Source organism: Myxocyprinus asiaticus, chromosome 13, assembly GCF_019703515.2.
Source record: "Myxocyprinus asiaticus isolate MX2 ecotype Aquarium Trade chromosome 13, UBuf_Myxa_2, whole genome shotgun sequence".
NCBI lineage: Eukaryota > Metazoa > Chordata > Actinopteri > Cypriniformes > Catostomidae > Myxocyprinus > Myxocyprinus asiaticus.
The window spans coordinates 5,976,119-6,003,068 of NC_059356.1; the positions used below are offsets into that span (position 1 = coordinate 5,976,119).

General features: G+C 37.1%; 3 protein-coding genes across 5 annotated transcripts; all 3 read right to left on the minus strand.

Annotated features, from left to right (window-relative positions):
• Positions 1-739: 739 nt before the first annotated feature.
• LOC127450335 (galectin-3-binding protein A-like) lies at positions 740-4,224 on the minus strand. Its single transcript, XM_051714371.1, has 5 exons — positions 4,058-4,224; positions 3,255-3,461; positions 3,039-3,170; positions 2,127-2,388; positions 740-2,011 (listed from the first exon to the last, which is right to left on the minus strand). The coding sequence occupies exons 1-5, from the start codon at positions 4,128-4,130 to the stop codon at positions 979-981; spliced, it is 1,707 nt and encodes a 568-aa protein (XP_051570331.1). The 5' UTR covers positions 4,131-4,224; the 3' UTR covers positions 740-978.
• A 1,803-nt stretch (positions 4,225-6,027) lies between these two features.
• On the minus strand, positions 6,028-15,614 carry cant1a (calcium activated nucleotidase 1a). 3 transcript variants are annotated; one of them, XM_051714450.1, is made up of 5 exons: positions 15,480-15,579; positions 12,872-12,905; positions 10,062-10,724; positions 7,898-8,101; positions 6,028-7,134 (listed from the first exon to the last, which is right to left on the minus strand). In XM_051714450.1, the coding sequence occupies exons 3-5, from the start codon at positions 10,699-10,701 to the stop codon at positions 6,764-6,766; spliced, it is 1,215 nt and encodes a 404-aa protein (XP_051570410.1). In that variant the 5' UTR covers positions 10,702-10,724; positions 12,872-12,905; positions 15,480-15,579; the 3' UTR covers positions 6,028-6,763. The 3 variants fall into 3 exon arrangements, with proteins under 3 accessions (XP_051570410.1, XP_051570409.1, XP_051570408.1); XM_051714449.1 differs by lacking the exon at positions 12,872-12,905 and having other exon boundaries at positions 15,480-15,614; XM_051714448.1 differs by lacking the exons at positions 12,872-12,905; positions 15,480-15,579 and adding an exon at positions 12,440-12,523.
• Positions 15,615-17,969: 2,355 nt separating this feature from the next.
• On the minus strand, positions 17,970-25,872 carry syngr2a (synaptogyrin 2a). The gene is made up of 4 exons (XM_051714510.1): positions 25,649-25,872; positions 23,109-23,346; positions 22,508-22,644; positions 17,970-19,444 (listed from the first exon to the last, which is right to left on the minus strand). The coding sequence occupies exons 1-4, from the start codon at positions 25,745-25,747 to the stop codon at positions 19,250-19,252; spliced, it is 669 nt and encodes a 222-aa protein (XP_051570470.1). The 5' UTR covers positions 25,748-25,872; the 3' UTR covers positions 17,970-19,249.
• Positions 25,873-26,950: the final 1,078 nt, after the last annotated feature.

The window sequence follows — 26,950 nt, forward strand, 5'->3', positions numbered from 1 at the left end:
AAACTCAACAGACATATTTAGAAAGTTTGGTTCTCTGTTTTGTGTGCAGCTGTGTTGTGTTCTGTTGTTTCTGTCGCTATGGTGGTCCTGTTTTTAGATAAACAAAAAAGGTTTTTGCTTGAATGCCCCATTTCGCAACAGATACTGCTCTCGTGCAGTCTCATGAACGCGCAGAGGAAAGCAACGGTCAACAGCTTCCCCAAAATAATACATTCGATTTTGGTTTGTTTCTCACCGAACCTCATCGTATGCTTTCAGAACAATCATGAGTCTCATGGAATAATTTATTAGACTTCTGAATTATACTTTTGCATCCTTTTGAAGCTTGAAGATGTGGTCACCATAAAACTGTCGTTGTATGACATCACTGAGCACAATTTTTTTTCTAATTTTCTCCCTTTGTGTTTAGAAAAAGAAATAAATTCATGGGGTTATAACAACACAGGGGTGAGTAAACAATGACTGAATTTTCTTTTTTTGAGGGAACTAACCCTTTAATGAAAATATGCAGGTCTTTATCTAATGCGTCATGTGACATTGTAAGATGGATCATGTCATCGTCGGTGGACCGAATATTTTCTTTCTCACAACAAGCTTTGTAATAATATGAAGGTTTGCCTTTGAGGCAGGGGTAACTATTTTAAGAGAATTTGCCCAAGGGGCAAAATTACATAATAAGAATATTCTTAACATCTTAACAATCAACATTCTTAAGGTAAACAATTAAACTCACACAGATTATGAAAAAAAAATATATATATTTTTTTTTCAGTACACCTTAAAAATCAAACATTGTTTATGATTCAAATTTAAAATTTAGTAAAAAAAAAAACAAACAAAAAAAAAACATTAGGATTAAACAATATTCAACAATATAGATGAATATTTAACATAATTTTATAAAGATTTAATCAAATTTAATTGATGAGACCAAACTGAAATGTCTGGATGAAACTACCTGAAGCTGAATCCATACAGTCAGATATACTCCGGACGCACTACAAATCTAAATCTGTAGTCATCAGGACAGGGGTTCGGCAGGGCCATACTGCTGTTGTTTGAAATCACCGCCACATTATTCTTAAAATCTTGGACATGAAAGACATTGTTTTCATTTTTACAGCTGAGGATTAACCTGTTGTTAAAGCGAATAATGCTGGCATAATTGTACGGATTGTCATATGTGAGGAACCTTGCAACAGGGAGAGAATCACATCTAAAACCATTATTAGAGCATTCCTGACGGCTAAGAAAAACCTGTGCTTGCCACTGGACCTTTTGGTCTCTGAAAATAGCACTAGTGTGAATAGGAGTTGAGAATGTTCGGATTCTGTTATTTTGCCCGTAGTTGTTATGGTACCGGTAATTGACTATGGTGTCATTGATAGATACACTCCACTCATCTGCAGTGTAGATTCTGGGTAAATACTCATCACTGACGTTATTAATTTGCTTCCTGATCTTAGAGAAGGGAAGAGCATTAAACTGAAAGCCTTTGAGCATGCCAGTTAGGTACAGTTTCTCATGATTCTGATGGAGAATACTTGAGGTAAACTGCATGTCATAGAGTTTATCTACTGGGATCAACAGGAAGCGGATGTGATTCAGGAGACTGGCCTGTTGTTCTGGACTAACTGCATCGCCTTTGACTTGGATCCAGCTCTCCAGTGCTTCAAGAAGAAAAGCTTCATCCTTCACAACCAAATCTGAGCGCAACAGCAGAGCGTCCATCATGTGAAAGGAGAGGGTGCTCCATAACGGAGAACTTATGAGGAACTCACAGTTCCAGGAAAGGTACTGAAGGACATTCTCCTGCAGAACATGATCACCTGTGCGGACACCATATTCGTACATTGATAACTGGGTCTGGAAGCTGTTGTCTTCAGGAATAAGTAGAGTGAAGACCCTGCCAACATCCTCCATAAGCTTCTTCACTCCAAAGATATAAGCCAACTGATGGAGGCATTGAGCTGATGTGATGGAAACATCAACCTGCCGTGTATACAAATACCTGAGGAACAGTTGAGCAAACAGTTTAAATACTGTACTATCTAACACTGCTGTGAGAAAAAAAAAAAAGATACACAATTGAAGGGGAAAATCCATCAAGTATCTGGTAAAGTTACCTGAGAAAAGAAGAGACATATGGATGGCAAGTCTGGCTGACCTCCACTGTGAGGTTTCTGGAGTTGTTTGTTAGGTTTAGTTTTGAATAAAGCATGAGAATCAGCTTGTGTACACAAAACGTCAATTCTGCCTCTTCACTGAGGTCTCGTACATTAATGCTGAAATCACAACCATCTCCACTGTCAAACAGATCACCAAGATCATCAGACAAACCCAGACTGTTATCCACAGAGAACTGATGATCGCTGCTCATGTTTTTACCTACAAAGAAAGTTTAATAAAACACATTAAAAATAGAAATGATGTAGAAGAGTCGTTACCTTTAATTGCACTTTCATGTTTCTCCACAAGAAACGTGCATGATCACTTTAAGAACATGTGCCTGTTACATGAGTGAGTTATTTTGTTTAATTTTTGCAGAGCTGAGTATCATTCACGCTTACTACTTGAGAATATATCCTTTTTAGTAAAAGTTAGAAGTTCATAGTAGCTGCAGATAATGTTCAGTAGTATAGATGTCGTTTATACTACATCAAAGGTATACGCTGTACATTTGAGGGCCTCTGGTAGTTTAGACTCCACCAGCCACACCTGTCGTCTAGTTTGGGTGAAGAGCTCAAGAGCTTTCCCACTAATAAAACAAAGTAAGAGTTTCGCAAGACAGAGCACTGATGGTGGGTCCAAATTAAGCTTAGCTAAATCTATCTTAAATGTATCCTGCAGTGAGAAAACCACTGGTAATTAAAAATCTGCAGAAAAGACAATATAGCTCTAGACAATAGTATGTGCCACGCAGCTTGTGCACCTGTACATGTGCCGAATGCCATGTGTCCTAACTTAGTATTAATGCAAATGTGCCTTAACGGTGAACAAGAACGACTTCAATGAGAAAGATCCAGTAGATGGCTCACCAGTTTCACAGACAACTCCTGCATCCTCTTTATGTGTGCAGTCAGTAACACCCCAACCTTTGAGGCCACAATCAGACAATGAGTTCTCAGAGCCTTTACAGTTTATGTCATCCAGCCAAATTGGACCAGAGCCTAAAAAGGGAAAAGAAATCAGACTATTGTTCACAAAAACAAAGAGCAACTATCAGACTCTCTCCAACACACTGCAGAACTTGCCTTCACCATAATGTCCTCCAGTGGTGGCTGATATAGCTCCAGAAAAACCCAGCTGACGACACACCACCTGTGCCTCAGCCAGTTCCCATCCATCATCACACACTGAACCCCACTGTCCATCATGATACACCTCCACACGACCAGACGAAGGCACATTGCCCACCAATCTCACTCTGCCCTCCTGTGTAGGACGCTTTTGTTGGTCATCTGAAGCAATTGACAAAAAAGATGTTTATCCGAAGAGATGCTCAGAAGGCACATAAAACGTCTTAAAACCAGTAAAACTCAGCTAAAACATTCAATTTGTGTTTGGTCATAAAATTGCAATAGACCACTAAATGCTTAAGACTGAATTGTAAAACGGTAAACAGAGTCTATATGCTGAACATTAAACAAATATTGCCCTCCAAGACAATATTTAGTTAACAACACATATTCTCATAATTAAAGTTACCATCGAACTCAGGGCTTTTATACTATGATCTGTCCTGTGAGACATGTTTGGCTCAGCTAGACTCAGATTCAGAGAAAATGGAGCAAGACTATTTTGTATTCCACATAGGCTAGACAGTCAAAAAACAAAAACAAAAAAACGTTTCAGTCACACAAAAATGAAAATCATGTTATCATTTATGCTCCTTAATGTTGGGTTTAGAACTGAATTTCTACTAATTTTCCTACTATATTTTAAATATATATATATTTTTATCATAATTTTTAAAACCAACCAAGTGCAAATAGTTGCTTGCAGTGTAGAGCAGTTCTTATCAAATCTAAGTGCAGAGGTTTGTCGATATACTAACCAAACCTAGTCCAACGCTGTGCTGAAACATGAAGAAACAGCAGAGGCCATAAAAGATACATGATTCTGCTCATGCTGGAAAACTCAATACAGCAAACCAGTATTCAGTATAAAAGATGAAAAATCCTCACTGAAAGAATGACAAAACCTTTGCCTTTAAATATTTACCAAATCAGGTCAACCACTGCAAAACATCACACGGACCTTGCACTGTCCAATCACAGGGAAACCTGAAGTTTCATTTCAAGCAAAATCAAAATAAGGGAACTTGAATAGCTGACACATGCACATTTAAACAAAAAATGTCAGCATGTCTAGACTTGTGGCAAGCCACATGTCTTAGTAGACTCTGTGACAAGATCAAACGGGTGGTCAGGTCAAAGACAAGACTAAGACCAAGCTTACCAGATTATATACATAATAATATAAGATCAGTAATGTGCAGTCATTTTAATAGACGTAAACTGTCCGTATTCTATTCTTCTAATGCATTACATACAGCCTTTATACCAAATTCTTATGAATAGACTGTCTTCATTTATATCAATGTTGCTTGACAGGGAATGGAGTTTATAACAGGATGCTGATGGTGCAAAAACCGGAGAAAAACCTCTGAATTAAACTGCATATTACCCAGCCCATTAGTGCTTTGCATACACCTAGACTTTGCATATATGACAGATTGCATAGCGCTGCGCTTAAACCTTAGCGTTCTTAAAATAGGGTCTATAATCTTACAAAATAGTAACATTAGTCTATGTTTGGCTAAATGTAATAGAGGCATTAGAAAAGAACAAAAATTGCCAAAATACTGTAGGTTCACACTGTAGGGTCATTGTAAATTCTTCAATGGTAATCCTTTGTATTTTACCAATTTTAGCACTGGCAAAGTGTAAAATTCTGGTGGGTCAATACTTTGTTTACATTTACATTTATTCATTTGGCAGACGCTTTTATCCAAAGCGACTTACAAAAGAGGAAAACAAAAGTGAATCATCTTAAGGAGACATTGGTATGAAAAGTGCCATATTACAAAGTTTCACTAGCATCAGAATAGTAATCAAAACAGATTAAAGTGCAACAAGATTTTTTTTTTTTTTTAAGGGTTTGTTCAAATCCCAACCTCAAGTATGAGCAACAGTAAGTGATGCAAACACCATTAAACCTTTTATCATTGAGGCTGTAGAAAATACTTTTAAAGCATTTTACTTAGTGCCAGAATTCCATACAAAGAATCTTTCATTTAAAACAATTAACTGTTTCAAAGTTTTAAAAAAGCCCCATCCTGCTCTGGCTAAAAATGCATTAAAAGATAAACAAAAAGAACATTAACAAAGTAAAACATAATTTTTACTTGTAAAGATAAATATTATATAAGATGGGGAATTTTCTATTGGGTTTTTGAAATGGCAATTTTGGATTTATGAGTAATAAAGATGGTTAAAAATATAAATTTTTCTTGGGCACTCGGTTTGTGCACCATTTGATATGTGACTTGCTCTGCAGCTGCAGGAAAATGAGGCCATGTCTAGAAGGGAACCATCGATCAAAAATATCAAAATGTTTCTTGTAAAAGAAATTGTCAGAATACACAGTTATTTTTGAAATACCATGGGAAACATGCATTTTTAGCACCGCATGGTGTAGTTCAGGTATCTAAGCTAAGGGGGTTACACTAACCAACCAAATTCCTGACCCTTGATTAAGGCCTTGGCAGTAACGTAACAGTATAAATGTAAGTTTTAAAAAATGTTATTACCCATGTGTTTTGAAGTGATCCTTAATCAACCGTTATTTATTACTTTTACATTTTCATTTGAACTGATTCTAAATAAACAGAAAAATCAGGACAGAAACATACTCTTCTTGTCCCCCAAATACATAATTTAGCAAATGTCTTAAAAAGTGATTATGAATGCTGTCTACAAATACACTGATATGTATGTATGCAGCGTTTCTTGTTGAATGTGATTTCTTTTTTTTTTTTTTTTTTATAAAATCCCTATAACCATGATAAACACAGACTGATTCAAACAACTGGATAAAAAAACTTCAGGTACATCAATATTGTTCTTAAAAATAGTCTAGCAAATGTTTTCAGAAAACATTAAAAAAAACAATAAGTAACTCTGGTGCATCAATGGAAAATAATCATTCATAATTTTGTTACTGTTCAGATTTTGTATATTTCATATAGTTTTTTTTTAATGTATCTGATCTGTGTAGTTCATCATTTGGTTAAAAAACAAAACAAAAACACACATTATGAGAAATATGACATCGTCGAAAACACCTCAATAATTAGTGTAAAAGATATGTATGCAAATTATGTTGTGTTTTCTAATGTATATCACTTCAGTCTGTTATATTCATGACACATATGTACAGTACTGCCATGAGACCTCAAGCTGTTGGAGCAAAGGTCTTCGTTGAGAATGGCATTACAAAAAAAAATTTAGCTTCTGATAAAGGCTCTGACCAGTCTCTTAAACAAATGAAATCATGACAATCCAAAATCCTTTAGTCCAACCAACCAGAACCCAAGTTTACACAATGGCGGCCAACAGCCAGTTGACATTATTTGGAGTGTTAAAAAATGGTCAATTCTTCATCTAAATTATCAAAGAGACACCTTAATGTTCACATCTAGATGTGCATCATCTAAAAAAGGCATTAACCAGTTCTTGGCACGTATATGTCTCTGGCACTAAATGAACTCAAGTCCCTCATACTTCACGTCTCCAATCTTAGTTTCAGGAAGCAGAATTCGCCCATCCAGTGTGAAAACCACAATGTAAGTTGCAATTTTCCCAGCATCCTCCTCAGATTTGAGGGCAACAATAATCTGGTCATCTGTGTTTGGGACAAACTTGAAGGAGGAAAAGCCGTGGGTAGGATTCAGAGGTCCCACTTCTTTGGATTTGATGTCCTGGAAGTCCGGAGAGCAGCTGAGCATTATATTGGTGCCCCGCCGCTCATCCGCAGTCTCCTCGTACCGCTCGCTGCTAGCACGGCGTGGAAGGAAGAACCAGTGTTGCAGTGTGTCGCTCCAAGCTGCTGACTCATGTATGAGGTACCCTGAGATGGCCATAAAGAGGTAATTAACAGACATGAAGCATAATGCATCACCCGAAACCTGTCAAGAACATGTCCCAAAATTCACCCCAAAATCAAAAGAAATAATAAATTACATTTTGTATTAAGACAATAAAACTTATTTTTAGTGATATCATTATCAAGAAAATTAAGTATTATTCTCAAAAGTGATTCTTATTAGATTTCCATACTGTAATATAGTAATGAAATACTGAATAAAAAAAATAAAAAAAACTGTCAGGAGACAATAATTAAAAAATAAATAAAAAAAAACAGCATTAAGCCAATACAACAAATCCTGCCATGATGTTTTAATACTTTACTTTTTTTTTGTTGCATTATGGCAATGAGAATTAGATTTTTTTCCCCCCACATTGCAGTAACCAGGATTGGGGTGTACCTCACACAGACCAAAACACAAACAGAAATTCCGGCCCGGAACGGACATTTACATCACTGTAGAATATACTGGCTGTAGCATTGTTTTCAGAGAAGCCAGTTTTTCAACTTAGCATCTCTGATTCAACATAAATCTCTGATAACATATTATGATAATTTTATGCTTTAGTACAATTAATATATTACATATTGCACCTTTAAGCCACTTCTGACAAAATAATGGAGAACTTTGCACCTGTTTGCAGATGAGTAAAACCAAGTGCCAATACTCTTACTGGGATTTCACTCCTGTCTCTCATTTCACTTACTAATACATATTGGAAGTCAGTGAAATAATGACACTTACCGGGAGGACTAATGCCTGCAGCGCTGCGGAGAGAGTTGTATTTAGGCACCCAGTTCTGGTGCTGCACATCTCCGTGGAATCCCACCACTTTCACCCACTCGGGATTGTCATTGAGCACCTCTCCTGTGGTGGTGGTCCACTCCTTCCCCAAACCTCCCACATAGAGATGTTCGTCCTTCACAGCAAGCCACTCTGCCTTAAACCCTGAGAGAAAGAAAATGAGAGAACTAGGACTGAAAACCATGAGGTATTCTAGCTGTCCTTTTTTTTACAGAAAAGTGAGTGAGCTTTATATTTGGATAGATGTGAAATACATTTGGGAAATTGACATGTCTGGCGATGACAGTATAAACCTAATTTAAAACTATTTTAAACACCATTTTGCTAATTGACCCTTCGCTAACTATTCGCTACTGATGCGCGCACTGACAAGCTTTGCAGAACTTCCCACTGGAATGAATGGGAGATTGCTATGAACGGTGCGGTTTTGGGCATACTATTATCAGAAAATTGAATGGAATGAAGAGTGACGTTGTAAAACATTTTAATCTGAAGTTGATAAATTACACCATAATGTGATTCAAAACTGCGGAGACGTGAATCAGAATTGAGGCAAACGATTGTCACAGTCACTTGAAAAGAGAAAAGCGTCATTTGATAGCGCTTACACACCTGATGATATTAGTGTAAGTGAAAAGAATGGAACATAACGTCCCATAACACACTTACTATGATGCTGTTAACTCTTTAATTACTATTGCCTTTACTAAGATCGGAAACAATACATAAATGAATTAATGTACAGTTGTTAGCTTTAATTTTCAGCTCTAATCCAATAGGTGGCGCAATAACCAAATAATTTCAATTTGATCTCCTTTACAAATCCAAATGTCACTATTTTAGTCTATTTCGTTCGAACTTAAAGGTAAAAAAGACTGAGAGGTCTGCAACCCGACCCAAGTCCGACGGGACCCGAGAACCCGCTGGGTTTCGGGCCAGGTTCGGGTCTGTTTTTCAAGTAGGACTTTGGGTCGGGTTCGGAATGAACGAAAAAATAAACAGGCTTACCGAACTTGTTTCGCAAACGCACTCTCACTCACAGACACGCGTGAAGGGACGAGTTAGGGGCTGTTCACACCGAACGCGTTTTTGTGCCCATCTGTTCTGTTTTCCCATTGTTTAAAAACATGCTGGATGAATGTCTTTGACATATGCACCGCGTCTCGCTTTTTCTTCAGCGTCTCGTGCAGGACCAGCACTGTTTAAACACCATGTCAAGTTAAAAAGAACTTCAAATTGTCAAAAACGCATGTTGAGACACTTGCGCTCGGTTTCATTCTTTGTGCTGCGTCTAGATTGTTTTTAGCACAGTTGTCACAAAGATTCAACATTCTAAACAAGCTCAGGCTGCATAGAGGGGACTGTTGCATTGTTTCGTATTATTCCAGATTGTTCTGCACTAAGTGAAGTTTCAGCTTATAAACGGTAAGGAATGCTTTTTTCCCTTCTGCTGTACTGTTACGAATGTTTCCTGTATGCTTACATAAAATATAGCCTATTGCAACAGTACTTACTAGGAGAAGAAATTAGATAGTAAGCGATTTCGGGTCGGGTGCGGGCTTAAAATCTGACAGTATCGTTCGGGCCGGGTAGGGCCACAAGGTCTCATGTACGGGTCGGGTTCTGGTTTCATTTTAAGGCCCGTGCAGACCTTTATGCTGTAGTAACAATGTGAGTCAAGTCATCTGTTAGCTCAAGTCAGTGGAAATACTGGCCAGTTCTGAAAGAGGATCTGGTAATGGGAGTAGAGAAATGAACATTACACATATATAGCACTTTTCTGACACTACACTCAAAGCGCTTTTACACTGAACAGTGAACAGGTGAACAGGGGGCTCTCCTAAGTCAGGACCTCGGTTTTACTTCTCATCCAAAGGACGGTGCCTTTTTACAGTAAAGTGTCCCTGTCACTTTTACTGGGGTGTTAGGACCCACACAGACCGCAGGGTGAGCACCCCCTGCTGGCCTTACTAACACCTTCCGGCAGCAACCTTAGAATTCCCCAGGAGGTCTCCCATCCAGGTACTGACCAGACTCAAGCCAGCTTAGCTTCAGTGGGTAACCAGTCTAGAGCTACAGGGTGATATGGCTGCTGGGAACTAACCTTTTGAAACAGAGCCATCTCCATCTGGCAGTATGACCCAGGGCACTGCCTTCTGTCCTTCTATGTTATACACTACACCTGTACGATCATCCACACTGTACAGTTTCCCATTAAAGACCACTAATTCCGAGAGCTCCATGCCTCGACCCTTCTCTGCCAGGTGGCTTTCCAAGACCACCCTGTCCTGATCCCACTCAACCGCCACCATATCTCCACTCTCCGACACCAGAAGATAACCCTTCAGCATATAACTGAACCACGTCAGCTCCTTTTCACTGCGTGAGTTTGTGTCCAGGTCAGCAATGACCCCGATCCGGTAGCGCATGCCCTGGGTCGTGTGTTCTGGCGGACTGAGGGGGTACGTGTCATTGTAGTGATCCTCCGCTCGGATCTCTGGATGGTTCAACCTCAAGCCATGTCTGCCGTTGCGTTGAGGGTGGAAGGCTAGAAACTGCATGTAGATAAGGAGGATGAGGGTTAGCGCTGACGCGACCACGACGATGGCTTTCCATTTGATGCGGAAGCGGGGGTCCGTGGTGTTGGTCATGGAAGTGAGCATCGGGAGCCCTCCAACAGAGATGCGCAGAGAGTTCATAGGCTCATTTTGGTTAAGACGAGCATAGCCTGGAGAAACAGGCATGAGGGAGGGCACAGCAGCCACACCTGCACAGTGAACAGAGGGTTAGGTACATGCATGTAATTTTTTTGATGTTAAAATATTTTGTCCTATTTCAGCATATTATGTGGAGTCATCTTTTAGTAAACACTGGTGACATCAAAACATTGCTCTGTTATTTGAGCATCCACAGCAACATCAGCTAATCTAAAGCTGTGAGTTTGCGGGTGAACTATCTGTTTGTCCGTCCAGCGGAAGACAGGGAGATTGTTTGGGAACCTGTTTGAAAACAGTCATTTTTTAAAGTACTTTTTGGCCACTGTCTTCAATCCACGGTTCGAATGATTTATTGAAAAGAACGGACTCAAAAGAGCATTTTGCTCATAAATCAGACATCATTATGTCTTGCAAGCCAGTTTTACTCTAAACAAGAGCAACATCTAGCCAATGAAATATTTTATATCAGAGCATAGCCAGAAAAAGTTATATTCATTTTAGAAATGTCCAAGATGTCATTAATTTCCATGACTTTTCCATGCCTGGAAAACACAATTTTAAAATTCCCTGATATTTCCAGGTTTTCCATGACAGTGGGAACTAGGGTTGGGAATCGAGAACCATTTCTGTTTAAAAAAAACAGTTCAATTAAAAAAATAAAATAAAATACAAGAACCGTATGATTTCCGTGACTTCAGTTCCATTTACGGTTCCCAAACACACAATTTTCCACTGATGTAGACAGAACACCATAATAAAATACTCTGACAGTGTTCTTTTACTCTGTTTACTGAATACTGAATCTACACCGTGAAACATACAGCGCAACCGGTGTAGTCCAATCCCAGACGAATTACTCTAATGACCCGGTTCTTTTGAATGTACACAACGAAACATCCTAACAGACAAAAGTCTAACAAACTAAAGGCATTTATGATTTCTCCCAATCATTTTCCTAAAAGTGGCCCATCTTCTCCATTCTGTCTCTGGTCGCCACTTTGTGTTGCTGCTCATTTGCATTAAGGTAAACATTACTCAGTGTTGTGGCTTGATCTGCCCAAAGATGTTGCAAATCACTGCCAGTGTGAATTCAACCTTAAAAGGTTAGTTCACCCAAAAATGAAAATTCTGTCATCATTTACACACCTTCCTGTTGCTTCAAACCAGTTTGACTTTCTTTATTCTGTGGAATGTTGAAGAATGTTTCAGCTGTTTTTGTCCATACAATGAAAGTCAATGGGGTTGAATGTTGTTTTGGACCCCTTTGACTTTCATTGTATGGACAAAAACAGCTGAAACGTTCTTCAAAATATCTTCTTATGTGTTAAACAGAATAAAGAAAGTCATACAGGTTTGGAGTGAAATATTGGTTAGTAAAGGATAACAGAATTTTCATTTTTGGGTGAACTATTCCTTTAACCACCTTCTTGCAGTGCTGATTAACTTGTTTGACTTCTCTGCTCTACTATCAATTCCTCTCAATCTTTGTTCAGTTAATTAATTGAAACATTCCAGAACAAAGGTTTCACATTTACAGTTGAATATTATCCAAATTAAACACATTACTCCTCCTCATAAATTTGTAAATCTCAACGAACATTTATTATTGATTATATTCTCATATAACTAACCTTCCTAAACTAAAAAAAGATTTTTAAATGTAAACAAAATTAGACGCTCACATCAAAAACAAAAAAAGTGTTAAAAGAACATTCTGGTCCAATAAGACACTAAGCAATTTGGACTCAAGACACCAGACACTTACCAGCCTCTCTTCTGTATCTGAGTTGTCAGACTTTGACAGCATACATAGCAACACTTTTAGTATGAACAGTGTTGACGTGGAGGTAAGGAGTGGCTTAGTGACTTTAGAATAGGCAAATAGAATGAAAACAGGTATGGCTGGATATTGAACCTGCTTGGTGGTTTAAAACAATTGGTACTTAAATGAGTGGTTTTACAACTGGTTTTACTTTTGGACATCAAGTGGCGACCCAACACAGTAAAAAACTTCATCTGTACTTAATGTAGCATGGGTCGCATTTTCTTTTATCTTGCATTGTTTTGTTCATTTTCAAGTATAACAACAAAAAGATATAAAAAAAATTCTCTCTCCCCTTTTAAAATATGAGCCTAATATCATCCAGTTAAAGGGATAGTTCACCCAAAAATTACAGTTCTGTCATTATTTACTCACCCTCATGATATCCCAGATGTGTATGATTTTCTTTCTTCATCAGAACACATTTGAAGAAAATTAGAAAAATATCTTAGCTCAGTAGGTCCATAAAATGCAAGTGAATGGAGATTTCTCTGTTGAAGCTCCAATAATCACAGACAGTCAGCATAAATATCATCCATACGATTCCAGCAGTTAAATTAATGTCTTCTAACTTGTGTGAAAAAGATAAATATTTAAGCTTTTTTTTTAACTCTAAATCATGCTTCGGGTCAGCAGCGGTACACTCGTGTGACGTAATCACATTAGCATTTGAAACACACAAGAACTGAGGCACGTGCGTCACAGCTGTAAGAACAGCGCTGTTTACAAGTGAGAAGAAGGAACACTGTATAGAAGCTTTGTTGGTTTTGGTTTAGATCTGTATTTATCTGTTTCTTTACTCCCAATGGTGTGTTTGTGTACATATCCTGGATGTTTAAACCGAGTGGAGAATGTGAGATTACATCTGTATCCATGGCAACTTATCACAGTTCCTGTTGCTACTGTAAAATCGTGATAAACTTTAGTAGGGGATGATGGTGATGTGATGGGGCTGTGAACTGTTTAAGAGGTTTGACTTCCTCCATAGCACAAGATTCTCACTAGAATTCAAATGGGTCGCATCATTTTTGTGGTCTGTCCCACGATATCGAGGGAAGCCTGTGCGCCCGATGTGTGCGCTCCAGAGATACAGAGCAGAGAAGATCATTAGCGGGAGTGGTACCACAATGGCTCGCACAAAACATGCGTGAAAACCAGGGTTCAATTGCACTGCAAAAATATCACGTTGCCAAAGTTCCAAACTGGAGATTAACATTAAATTTTCCTCAAAATTTGGCTTAGGTGGCTGCCAAAACTTTTTCAATGGAGGGACAACCATGGCATTGTTTTTTCCCTGCTGTCCACGACCCTGTCTGAACAGATCTGTCTGACCCACATTTGGGTTGCAAATCCACCAGATGAGAAATAATAGTTAGCAGAATTAAGATAGTTTCTCATTTCAACAAAGATAAAATAACATCTTCTATTTGCAACTTAGAGGAATGGAACACTTTATTCTGCAATTAAACTGGCAAAACCTTCATTTTAATAACCAGAAATGGCATCGATTTGTGTTAAATATCGCACAAGTTCAATACACTATGAGCTGTTTAGGGCACTTATAAACCTTTGGCCGTGACTGCAGGCTAAAGGTTTGACCAAATTTCAAAATACGTATTTAAATTGCACATGATTACACTTCTGTTTCCTTTTCTTTGATAACTGAGCCACTGTTATCTCATTTCCAGTGACATGTCATTTATGCTCATGCTGGCCTGTGTCCATGTAGTCAGTGTTGGGTAAGTTACTCTAAATTGTAATTACATTATTGTACTAATTACTCTGTCTGAAAAGTAATTGCATTACTTATTACTAATTACTTTCTAAAACCCTTATCAACCTCGACCAGATGAAAAATACAAGGATAGACATGAAACTTTTCTTTTAATTCTTTCAGATAAATCATATAAAATCAAATAAATGATTCATGAACTGGCCAAAGAATTTGAAGGGGCGGCATTAAATTAGAAAACATATATTTTAACATTAGACGTTACATTTCTATAGTCTATACAGTATTTAATACAATAACATCAGAAGTAAATGTAATTACATTACTGAAAAATTAAGAGTAATCCCTTACTTTACTTTTTAAAAATGAAAAAGTAATTTAATTACAGAAATTAATTACTTAGTAATGCATTACACCCAACACTGTATGTAGTACAAAACTGTAATACATTTCTCTAGTCCAAAGTCCAAAAGAGCAAATGGCCAATGAACTCTCTGCGCTGTAGTTGGCATGTGCTTGACTGTCTGTTTGTTTGTTTTCTGTGTGTGTGTGTGTGTGTGTGTGTGTGTGTGTGTGTGTGAGTTGGTTTTTAGGTTACAAACTATATGAGGGTATTATGCTGTAAATGTCATTTATGAGGACACCCCCAGTGTCCCTGTAATTCAAACGGCTTAAAAAAATATACAAAAAAATGTATCTATAATAGCATGATCTATTATTTTTTTTAGTCCGATATATCGACTAATATTTGGCCATTCTGAGATGCTATTAGAAATGCTGGTGTAGATACGTCAACCTTTAACCTTTCAATGCTGCTCTGAACTTTCATTTCGTTGACCACGTGATGTAAACAATCACTACTGGACCAATCAGAGAGAGCTTGTGACTCTACGTGTATCCTCTTTCACTGCTCCAAACACACCACATAACACTAACATTGTTTTTATCTCTCTATCCTGTGAAATATTTGATCTTAAAGTGCTGGTTGTGGTTAAATAGTATGTTTCATATAAATCAAGCTCTCTACTGAGATCAGCATTCACTTCCTTTTACAATCTCACATATGCATCTATGAAATTATCGCATACACACGGAGAGCTATTGCTCTGAAATTTCGGTGAAATGTATTTTCACATATTCTTGTTTGTTTACCCACATTACAGTGTCATTGATCAGACATAGCTGGTTGCTGCATAAATAGGGCAGTTGTCTTGAACTCGACAGCTCAAGCGTTATTTACAGATGGCTCACCTTACGGTAGGGTGGAAGACAAGGTTAGAACTGATTCCGTGCTCTGCTGATGTTAAAATCGCGACTTTTTGATGTTATAAACTGTCATTCCTACAGACCCATTCAGGCAGCTCTGCGCATCCCGTTCACTTCAGCATTCGGGGGCGTGTCCGCGTGCCGGTAGAAACTGTTCTTCTTTACGCTCATACTTGCGTTGACTTTACGCATTCTTTATATTATTTAATGTAAAATCGCTGAGGGTACACAAAACAAACGCAGTTACAGAATGCAAAAGTACAAAATCATTACAAACAATGAAATAGTTCTGATAGCTTTAGAGTGGTTAGATGTAGTAAGTAACACGTTAGTGTTTCATTTAAAAATGACTGAATGGTATCCATACTACTTAAACCTTGTGAGTCCTCAGAGGTCCTTAGAGGACAAAAATGTCAAAACTGACATAAAAAATATTATATAATAATATTATTTTACACTTTCACTGACTTAGATGTTTTAACGAACATCAGTTCTGATCATAACTACCAAATATTCATTCATTGTCAGGATTTTAACCCTTTAAATGCCAGTTTGTTTACATAATGCCACTGTTGTTTTTTACATACAAATTTCTCAATACACATATACAAAACACACTCTGACATCCATACCAACACACCCACACAAGTTTAGCTGCATAATTTATTCGATTGGCCTGCAGTGCTCTATAATACAGCAAACAGAAAATAGGGGGAAAGCATGTATTTGCTCCATAGGATAAACAGTAGAAAAATGGTGCTATCTGGTGGAAAATATTAAACATTTAAATTTTGAAGCCAGGGCTGCAAAATGAAAGCATAATATCATAGAATTAATGATTTATGCTTAAATTTCACTGGGATCAAATATTGCATTTTTAATGGGTTTCAATGGGGACATTTTTGTCCTGAAGTTCCTGAGTGTAACTATTTTGTGTACACAGTTTATTACAGATGTATTATAGGAATGGAGGTTGAAATATCTAAATTCCCCCAAAAATACACACCTTTGACTAAATTTATGCCGTCGGCATTAACACTGCCAAAATTATCCAAAAAAACGAAAATGAAAAAGACAAAAATATCGCGAAGGTCGCACAAGGATTAAGTATATAAGTATGGTAGTATACTATTCTGAACTTAGCCACATTCATTATTTTTGCAATTCCGTTTGATTACACAGAAATCCCATGAGAAATATTGTGTATGTTTTTAACTTTTCTCTTGTATTTCAATGTTTGTTTTTTTTTTTTTTTTTTTTTTTATCATAATGGGTTAAAACTAAAGTTTTTACATGACCAACGTCCTAATATGCATACTTCCCTACTATATAGTATGCTAAAACAGTATGCCAATGGAGTAGCATGTCCGAGTCCTCAGTATACATAAAAGAGTGAGTGAGAAATACCCGGATAACCTCCTACTTCCAGTTTAAAGTGCGGAATGATTGGACACTAAATCCCTTAATCCCGCAGGAGTTGAGGAGACGTCACGCTTCAAACGTTGGATTTTGTTTTTTTAATCACAGAGAACAGAGTCGGGCAGCTCTTTTCAACTGTAAGTGCGATATATATTTGAAGAAAGTTGTTCCTTGTGCTTAAATGGTGCTTGTTTAACAAAAGCAGAGAGGATTCTTTCTGCGGTTGTTATTATATCATATATTCGGATAGCGGGACAGAACCCATGTTCCTGACGGAGTATGTTTGGGAATGTATTCATACATCTCACAGATTCATACCTAAAGAACATACTTTTTACCGGCCGAGAAGTGCGTCCTTCATCAAAAACAGTGCATACTTTGACAGTACGCAATATGTCAGACCCAACTATGATAAAGGAGTTCATATGTTTTAGCACTAGCATCTCCTGTAGCCACAACCAAATGAGCTGTGACCACTTTGCCATTTCCAACACCAAGAATATTTGCATATACCATAAGGGGGCGGAGCATGCTGAAAATGATAAATTACATGCAGTGGACAAAGTTTTTGTTGACTCCACCTCTTGAATTCTGTATTTAGACTTTGGTGTAAAATTGGATCTACCAGGACGTCTAACATTTTTATGATTTCCTTAACTAAACATTGAGTAACTGAACAACCATTTATGCAGTACGTTAAACATTTGTAACATGTACACAATATTTTCACCTGTTCATAGGCTACCCTGCTAGTTGGATGTTAATGGACATTTACATGATTTACCACTAAAATACAGAGCGTTAGTTTCCCTGTTTGAGCGAGCTCTTATTTTTTTTTTAAAGATAAGCCCAGTTCCTCACATTCTGACTAATTTCTCCTTTTGTGTTCCACAACACAAGGGCGAGTAAATGATGACAGGACTTTCTATTGCTACAATATACCAATGAAGCTATTCAGAAAGAGAATCTCTTGGTCTTTAAAGTTAGCCTTGTTGGTCATTTGTCTGTGCCGTTATTTTAACATCCGATTTCCAAAGGGATACAACAAGTCTTGGATATTTTTTAACATTCAATCAATCAAGGGTTTATTGGACAGTATTTTCTTACAAAAAAAGAGATTATTGCAATAACTGCTGTTTCAGGAACAGTTGCAAAAATAAAAGAACAGGGAAGCAAACCAATTATGTGCTTAGAACTGTGAAAGTGAAATAAAGGAAAGTTATCAGCCATCAACAAAACACAACCATATTAAAGAACAAAACAACTCTAATAATTACCGGCCAACTCAGATTCTTTCTTCAAATTTAGGGTACTGCAGAAGACAGTAAAAGTGGCCTAAAAAAAAGTCAGTGCAGAAATGCATTTACAGACAAAATCCTTGAAAATGTCAAGATACTAATTTCAATGGTAGGAGGTACAAATCTTGCAGAAATATTTGGCCTGACTTAAAAGAAAATCAAACATACATTTTCCAGCTGTAATTAAACAGCAACATTATATTTTATGATTGTTTAACATTTTGAAAATCAGGTGCTTCCAGTATACAATATTACACACTACACAATGTACACCATTGCCAAGCCTATTGTCACAAATGCAATAAAAGCATTAAACAGTAGTTTATTTGGTAGTTAACTTCTACCTCACAACATCAACCTAACTACTCATCAATGATGCATTCAGTGTGCAGTTATTAAACCCATTTGGCAATAGATTTAGTGCATAGAAATGTTCTTTTCCTTTTTATGGCAAACAAATTCAAAATATGGCGATGGTGTGAATTACTCTATTGTATTAATGTATTTGGCACATGGAGTCTGTTGACTATATTGTCTGTGTATCAGTAGTTTTGTTTTGATGTTTTTTCCCAACACTATAGTTTGGAAATCAACCTACTTTTAAGGAAACCAATTCATGTTAGTTCTGTAGTGATTGTTCAAAACATATTATATGATTGTGTATTTAGAGCATGAAATTGTTTGTCTTCTAAGAGTAAAACCATCTACAGCTGTTATTCAATCTATACAGTGGAACCCAATTTGGAATAAACCAACAATACCATTATTAAGATAATTCTGCAAACGTGCAAATGACTTTTGCACTTAGGGTCATGTTTAGCATTTACTGGAATCAACACAAAATAAAAATAAATAATGCTCTTTAAAACATGAAAATACACAAAGCATACCAAGTGTCAACCACAGGACACAATTTAAACTCTTATGGAAAAAAAATACAGTGGAGTTGAGCATATGAATCAGTCCACACAGGTGAGCTTTTCAGAATTGTGTTAAAATGCCTTCTTGACACTTGTTAGGTCACAAAACAGCCATCCCTTAGTAGGCAGGAGGCTGGTACCCTCCCTCTCCAGAAGATGTGGTTGAGAATGGGGACTGCTGGTAATTCTGTGGAGCACCGGGATATGCCGAAGGGTACGTGGAAGTGTGGTCACTTACTGGATCGGTGTAACCTGAATCAATACTGTCCAATCCTTGGCGGTATCGTTTCAAGGCAAACACGGTAAGCAGCGCCTTGAGAAAGAGGATGACATATGCTTCAGTTTATCAAATTGAACCAATACAAGGAGATAGGGGTGGATGATATGACTAAAATCATGCCGAGTAATTTTATATCACCATAACTATATATTAAGACATAAATATATTTCAGCTGGAGACAAAAAATTTTTTTATAAATTATATGGGTCAATGACATGACACTAATTTTTGGTCTGGATCTATAAACGTTTTTCAAAATTACACTAAAAATTAAATTCACACAAAACAATTACTTAAAACACCTCTACTTTCATGAACATGTTTTCAATTTCTGAAATTTCTAAACTTTGTTCAAAGTCGTCGTGATATTTTTTTCTGGTATTTTCCAGTCAGTGTAACCATCCAGAGTAAAATAAAATAAAAAAAGTCTAATTTAAACATGAAATTTGTATAAAAAAAAAAAAAAGAATAATAATTTTGCCGTAAGTAGTTTGGAATAATCTTTTACTAATATTTCGTAAAAAAAAAAAAAAAAATATCTGTGAAACATTTTTTGTTTTAAAATATTTGTATTATTTGAAAAGGTTTTGTCCACCAAAGTTAAAGTCAAGATGGTGTAACCAACAAAAGTAGTACACTCAAAAAATGTGAAAAAAAAAAAAGAAAAAAAAAAAAAAACATTTATTGAACTGTAGAATATTTTTACAAGTAATTTATTCATTCAGATTAAGTCAGTTTTATTGAGCCAACATAATTTACTTGGATTAGGTCAAATTAATGTACCTAACTTCATTAGGTTCATCAGACTTGATTTTGTAAGGTTTAAGTTAATTTTCTTATGTTGGACCGACTTAATTTTAGTAATCATTAGTGTATGTCAGGTGAGCAAGTGTAACTGGACAGTGAAACTGTTGCACTGTACATTTAATTGAAACTGTTTATAGAACTAAGCAACAATTAAAACAAGTATCACTTGGAAGTGAAAGTCCATCCTCAACGCAAGCACAAGCATCATTCTTCACCGCAATGGTAACCCCCAAACCTCCAGCCTAACAGAAAATCTTTTTAAATACCAATATAACAGAACATTAAACATTAACACCTCTTCCTATTCTCGTTTTGTTAACAAATGCACAAAATAACACGTAAGTTCAACACTTTTTCTATCACGTCCCATGCAAAACATGCTGGAAAATGGAAATCCCCTGCCCAGTTTCATCAATACTGCATTAACACCATAAAAAGTATTCATGTAATCCCAACTCAAATGGATTAAGTAAACTTCCATTTTACAAATTTAAATGGATAGAACACAATGAAGTCAAGTTTTGATAAAATGTTCTAGAATTGTGTTGCTTTAGTTCAAGTAAATTGAATAAGCAGCAAAAATCCTTTTTTTAATAGTGTAGCCATTGTTGTTTTTTGAAAAAAAAAAAAAGAAAAGAGGACCCCTTTACGCCTTCATGACTACATATTTACATAGTTTTAAAAATATATATAAGTAAATAGGATATATATAGATTTTTTTTCTCCCCTTTTCGGAATGCCCAATTCCCAATGCGCTCTAAGTCCTCGTGGTGGCGTAGTGACTCGTCTCAATCCGGAGGACGATTCTCAGTTTCCTCTGCATCTGAGACCGTCAATCCGCACATTTTATCACGTGGCTTGTTGGGCGCATTACAGCAGAGACATAGCACATGTGGAGGCTTCACACTATTCTCTGCGGCATCCATGCACAACTCACCACGCGCCCCACCGAGAGCGAGAACCACATTACAGCGACCATGTGACTCTTCTCTCCTTAGCAACCGGGCCAATTTGGTTGCTTAAGAGACCTGTCTGGAGTCACTCAGCACACATTGGATTCGAACTCGTGACTTTAGGGGTGGTAGTCAGAGTCTTTACTAGGTGAGCTACCCAGGCCCCAGAAAATAGGATATTTTTATGAAAGGCACATTTTGTTAATATCATATGGAGTAACCTTAAAGAGCACCTATTATGGTTTTTAAATGTGCCTAATTTTGTTTTAAAGGTCTCATACAATAGATTTACATGCATCCAAGGTCAAAAAACACTTTAATTTGCTCATAATTTAAATTGTAGCATTACCTTTTTTTTTCCCCAGTGTCAAAAACGATTCGTTCAATGATCCGTTCTGAAGGATTCATTCTAAACTCCTCCTTTCAGAGAACCTACTCTGCTCTGATTGGTCAGATGAACCGTTCTGTTGTGATTGGTCTACCGCTTAGTGTAGTGTTTGAGGGCGGGTCAAAGCTGTTCGCGAGCAGCCAATGAAGACCAGCGGCGGGTTTTTTGTTACCAAATTACGTAGGTTAGTACAGGAAGTAAGTCTGGAATTACTAATGACAGGTGTTCAGAATCGGTTCTTTCTTTTGGGAGTCAATAACTCCATTTGTCATGTACTTTAATTTTTGAAACTTTGCAGACTTTTTTACATTCACAAACAGCTATATAACGCACTACATGAAAGGTAATATTTGAAAAACCATAATAGGTGCTCTTTAAGAACTTTATTATATTTGTGACTCAAAATTAACAAAAATATCATAAATCAATATTTTAACAAATAAATTTTACTTGATGGTTACACCCCATTAAATATATATATATATATATATATATTTTTTTTTTTTTTACAAAATGATATAAATATATATAAACACCTATGACCATTTAATTAATGCTTACTTTTTTATCGTTGTCTGCATCCAGAATAAAATAAAAAAAATTACAAATGAAAGAGAAGGACTTTTTCTACATTTTAAACTTGCTGAATGCAAATATTAGTTAAAAACCCCCAACTGCTTCAAATAAACACATTAATTAAAAACAAAAGACTCAAAACAGTAACATATTATAAATATGACTGGATGAGTCACGTTCGAAATTATAGAAAAGACGAATTGCCTATTCGTACCTGTGATGGTGTGACCGCATGTCAGTTAAATTCTTTATTGATGTGCCAAGTTGTGACATTGCTTGTCAACCGTAAATAACCAACAGTTAAACCATATCTACACATGAAGCTGTTTACACCATGTATCAGGAGGTCTAATAAAGTGAGATTGTGCTCACCCAAGTGGCAATGGAGAAGAAGGAGAAGGCCACCACAGCTCGGGCCGCATCAGCAGGGATGCCCGCTGGATTGACCGTTTTTGACCACTGATTGGCTAGAACACAGAAACACACAAACCACAGGAATGTCCACGCTCCTAAAGAAGAGGGCAAGAGAAAGCAAAAGATTGAGAGTACATAAGTAACAAAGTGTAGCTCCAACATAAAACCTAGTGAGCCGCCTCATTTTACAGCATTTTAAGGCATCATATGCATGCTTGGCTTGATGCCCATTGGAGTGTCAGGATGTTCTCTTAGCAACATGCTATCAGCATACTCCATTGGAGTAAAAGATAGCATAGCAGAGAGAGCTATTTGTGTGATGCACAGGGTTGCTGCCTCTGTAGAACTTTCTGGATCACTCACTTGTGAGGTTCTGTGACAGTTATGATGCTGCCTTAGAAGGTTGCTGCCTATGTAGGCAGTAGGCAGAAAAGCAACTCACTAATGTTTTAGTACAGAGCCTTTATGTGGCTCCTAGACACTGAAGATGACAATGAATTAATAAAACGATGGATGAGAGATAAAGATAAATAAAATAACTATCCTTTAAAAATCTTACCAGAGAAAACAAGATCGCCCAGGACGATGTATTTCCTTTCGTTGGCATTGCTGATCTGGGGGAAATAGGCATCCAGGATAATAAAGATAACACAGGCCAGGAAGGCTAGAACTCCGATACTCACTCCATAGCTGCAAGCACTGTCACTCTGATTGAAAATGCATTTGGTGTCTTGTCCAGTGGATTCGTTGATGTAGCCTTCAGAAACGATGGTAGCAAACACTACTATGGAGAAGAGCTGTGATGGAAATTAATAGGGCTAAATTAAAATTAGGAATGAACAGAATCACAGATGAAATCACATACAGTACACCAAAGCAACAAACTGTTAAGAGCACTGCATTTAACATGTCAAAACTTTATGCTGAAGAGAACAATGTCATATGTTGAATAGAAGGTGTGACCCTCTCATAAGATGTTTACTTATTAAGAAAAGCAATTGTCAAAATCAGTAAAAGTAGGGTAAAAAAAAAATAAAAAAATAAATGTGGGTACAAGTAGGTGAGTTATATGGGCATCTACGTACACTAACTAAAGTCTCTGCCAAAATATGACACATTTAATTGTCCCAAAAAAGTATTTGGACACCTACGTCACACTTATATTAATGCTACTGCATTAAAGGAATAGTTCACCCATGATATACCAGATGTGTATGACTTTCTTTTTTCTACAGAACAAAAATTAAGATTTTTAGAAGAATATTTCAGCTCTGTAGGTCCATACAATGCAAATGAATAGTGACCAGAACTCAGAAGGCCCAAAAAGCACATAAAGTCAGCATAAAAGTAATCCATACAACTCCAGTGGTTTAATCCATGTCTTCAGAAGCGATATGATAGATGTGGGTGAGAAACAGATCAATATTTAAGTCTTTTTTTACTAGAAATTCTCCTTCCTGCCCAGCAGGTGGCGATATACACAAGGAATGTGATTCGCCAAAAACAAAAGAAGAGGAATGTGAAAGTGGAGATTTATAGTAAAAAATGACTTAAATATTGATCTGTTTCTCACACAAACCTATCATATTGCTTCTGAAGACATGGATTAAACCACTGACGTCTAATGGAATGCCTTTATGCTGCATGTATATGCTTTTTTGAGCTTCAAAGTTCTGGCCACCATTCGCTTGCATTGTATGGACCTACAGAGCTGAAATAATCTTCTAAAAATCTTTGTTTGTGTTGTGCAGAAGATAAAGAGCCATACACATCTGGGATAGCATGAGGGTGAGTAAATGATGAGAGAATTTTCATTTCTGGGTGAACTATCCCTTTAAATAGCAAAATATCAAACCAAATGGCATCTGCAAACAAAAGATGATCAACCTTTTCTCAGAACAAACTTCACTTTCATGAGCTATATTACAGGGACAATACAAGTCAAGCTTATATATACAGCATATGCGGCACAATGTTGATAACCACCATGGCCAGGTCTAAGGGGGCATTGCCCCCCCATAGATTTTCCTTGTGCCCCCTCCAGTCGGATGGAGAAACAACATAAAATACTCACGGTTTCAAAAATATAGGCACAAGACATCAAGACTATTCATGTTAACATGATTTTAGTGTGATAAAAACTTACCAGTATAAAGTTATATAAAGTTAGATAAGTTTGTTGATGACATTACAGCAGTAAAACCTGTAAAAGATTTTATTACACTAAAATCATGACAATATCATGGTTTTATGCCACTATAGCACTGTTAACATGAATAATGTTTACCTCTTGTGGCTATACTTTTGAAACGGTGTGTATTTTAGTGTTTATGGACTGGCTTATTCACTTTGATTGTCAGTGCCTTACTGTAAGCTCGATTTTTGCTTTTTTTTTTTTTTTTTTTTCAAGTAAAGGACGAGTTGAAATTATCTTTGGTGGTAATCAATAATATGCTACAAATGCTGTAGATTGCACTTAACCTGAACACGGAACATTCCTTTAAGCAATTGGTCTCTAGGTGATTTTTAGTGGATATCAGTTCCTCTTAGTTCAGACTAGCAGAGAAACCACAGGTGTTTCTTCACATGAATATGGACATATTCCACTGACATTTGACATAAAGTGTCACACACTGTTCAAAATGAAAAACAAAAGCAACTTAATTTAGTGAAATGTGTCACTTAAAAATTGTTCCACTATAATTAATGGCACTTTAGTTTAATATTTTGATAATGCAATAGGGTTGACAAACTTTTTGGACAACAAAAGCATGCCCTTCACTGTGGTAGATATGAATAACTATTTAGCTTGTGTATGACGTACTCGCAAAACTATCTGCATGAAATAAAGTATTAAAGCATGTGAGTAACTGACATCTGGATATACCCCTGCCCTGCTGACTAGTCAGATGACCAAAACCCCCACAAACTTTTTCATGTCTGTGCTTTTCAACTTTTGCATGTAGCTAGTAAAGCGCTTGTTTCACCCTAAATTCTTCTCTTCTACACCAGCACGGTTTCAGGCCAGCTGGAAATGCATAAACTGGCTCATCTGGTCAGAGCACTAGCTGGATTAGTTAACGATGACTGTGATCTCACCCAACTGAACAGGCGCAGTAAAGTCTGCGGCTGCTTTATAAAGCTCGAGAAATCAAAGGCTCCTCCGGCCAGCGATGCACCGTAAGCACTCGTCTCCATCTTCGGTGTTTCGTGCGACTCTTGCCCCTCTTCAGTCGTCAGATCTGCGGCAGAGGATCCAGCTTGAGCTCGGAAATGTGCTGTTCACTTATGCACTTGTTTCCTGAAAGTACCGCTGCACCACCCTTCAAGGAAGTACACGTCAGTCAGTAACGAACATTGCCACATGAGCGGCAGTGAGCGAGTCACTGGAATATAATTTACACATTAAACAGCTCATATTATACATCTGAAAATTACTCCATGTCAAGTTGCAGGGTTTTTGTTTTTCTTCTCGTAAATGTTTATCAAAACTTTGAAATATCACACATTTCAGAGGTCTTGGTGACTTTGATCTCGCTGTTAGAAAACATATTGCTATTCCAAAAAACCAAATGTGCTATTATTATTCTAGATTATACACGTGGAAAAATGTTTAATGCATAATGCATTCTATCTACAGTTGAAGTCAGAAGTTTACATACACCTTAGCCAAATACATATAAACTCAGTTTTTCACAATTCCCGACATTTAATCGTAGAAAACATTCCCTGTCTTAGGTCAGTTAGGATCACTATTTTAAGTATGTGAAATGTCAGAATAATAGTAGAGAGAATGATTTATTTCAGCTTTTATTTCTTTCATCACATTCCCAGTGGGTCAGAAGTTTACATACACTTTGTTAGTATTTGGTAGCATTGCCTTCAAATTGTTTAACTTGGGTCAAATGTTTCAGGTAGCCTTCCACAAGCTTCTCACAATAAGTTGCTGGAATTTTGCCCCATTTCTCCAGACAGAACTGGTGTAACCGAGTCAGGTTTGTAGGCCTCCTTGCTCACACATGCTTTTTCAGTTCTGCCCACAAATTTTATATCAGATTGAGGTCAGGGCTTTGTGATGACCACTCCAATACTTTGACTTTGTTGTCCTTAAGCCATTTTGCCACAACTTTGGAGGTATGCTTGAGGTCATTGTCCATTTGGAAGACCCATTTGCGACCGAGTTTTAACTTCATGGCTGATGTCTTGAGATGCTGCTTCAATATATCCACATAATTTTCCTTCCTCATGATGCCATCTATTTTGTAAAGTGCACCAGTCCCTCCTGTAGCAAAGCACCCCCACAACATGATGCTGCCACCCCCACGCTTCATGGTTGGGATGGTGTTCTTCGGCTTGCAAGCCTCACCCTTTTTCCTCCAAACATAATGATGGTCATTATGG

Coding starts and splice junctions, on each gene's coding strand:
- syngr2a (XM_051714510.1), bottom strand. CDS start 25,747: ATGGAGACGAGTGCTTACGGTGCATCGCTGGCCGGAGGAGCCTTTGAT. Junction 22,645..23,108: donor GGGCGATCTTGTTTTCTCTG/GTAAGATTTTTA, acceptor CCTCTTCTTTAG/GAGCGTGGACATTCCTGTGG. Junction 19,445..22,507: donor TCTTCTCCATTGCCACTTGG/GTGAGCACAATC, acceptor CTCTTTCTCAAG/GCGCTGCTTACCGTGTTTGC.
- LOC127450335 (XM_051714371.1), bottom strand. CDS start 4,130: ATGAGCAGAATCATGTATCTTTTATGGCCTCTGCTGTTTCTTCATGTT. Junction 3,171..3,254: donor TGGAGGACATTATGGTGAAG/GCAAGTTCTGCA, acceptor TTCCCTTTTTAG/GCTCTGGTCCAATTTGGCTG. Junction 2,012..2,126: donor TATGTCTCTTCTTTTCTCAG/GTAACTTTACCA, acceptor ACTGTTCCTCAG/GTATTTGTATACACGGCAGG.
- cant1a (XM_051714449.1), bottom strand. CDS start 10,701: ATGCCTGTTTCTCCAGGCTATGCTCGTCTTAACCAAAATGAGCCTATG. Junction 8,102..10,061: donor AGATGGCTCTGTTTCAAAAG/GTTAGTTCCCAG, acceptor TCTTTCTCTCAG/GGTTTAAGGCAGAGTGGCTT. Junction 7,135..7,897: donor TGCAGGCATTAGTCCTCCCG/GTAAGTGTCATT, acceptor TGGCCATCTCAG/GGTACCTCATACATGAGTCA.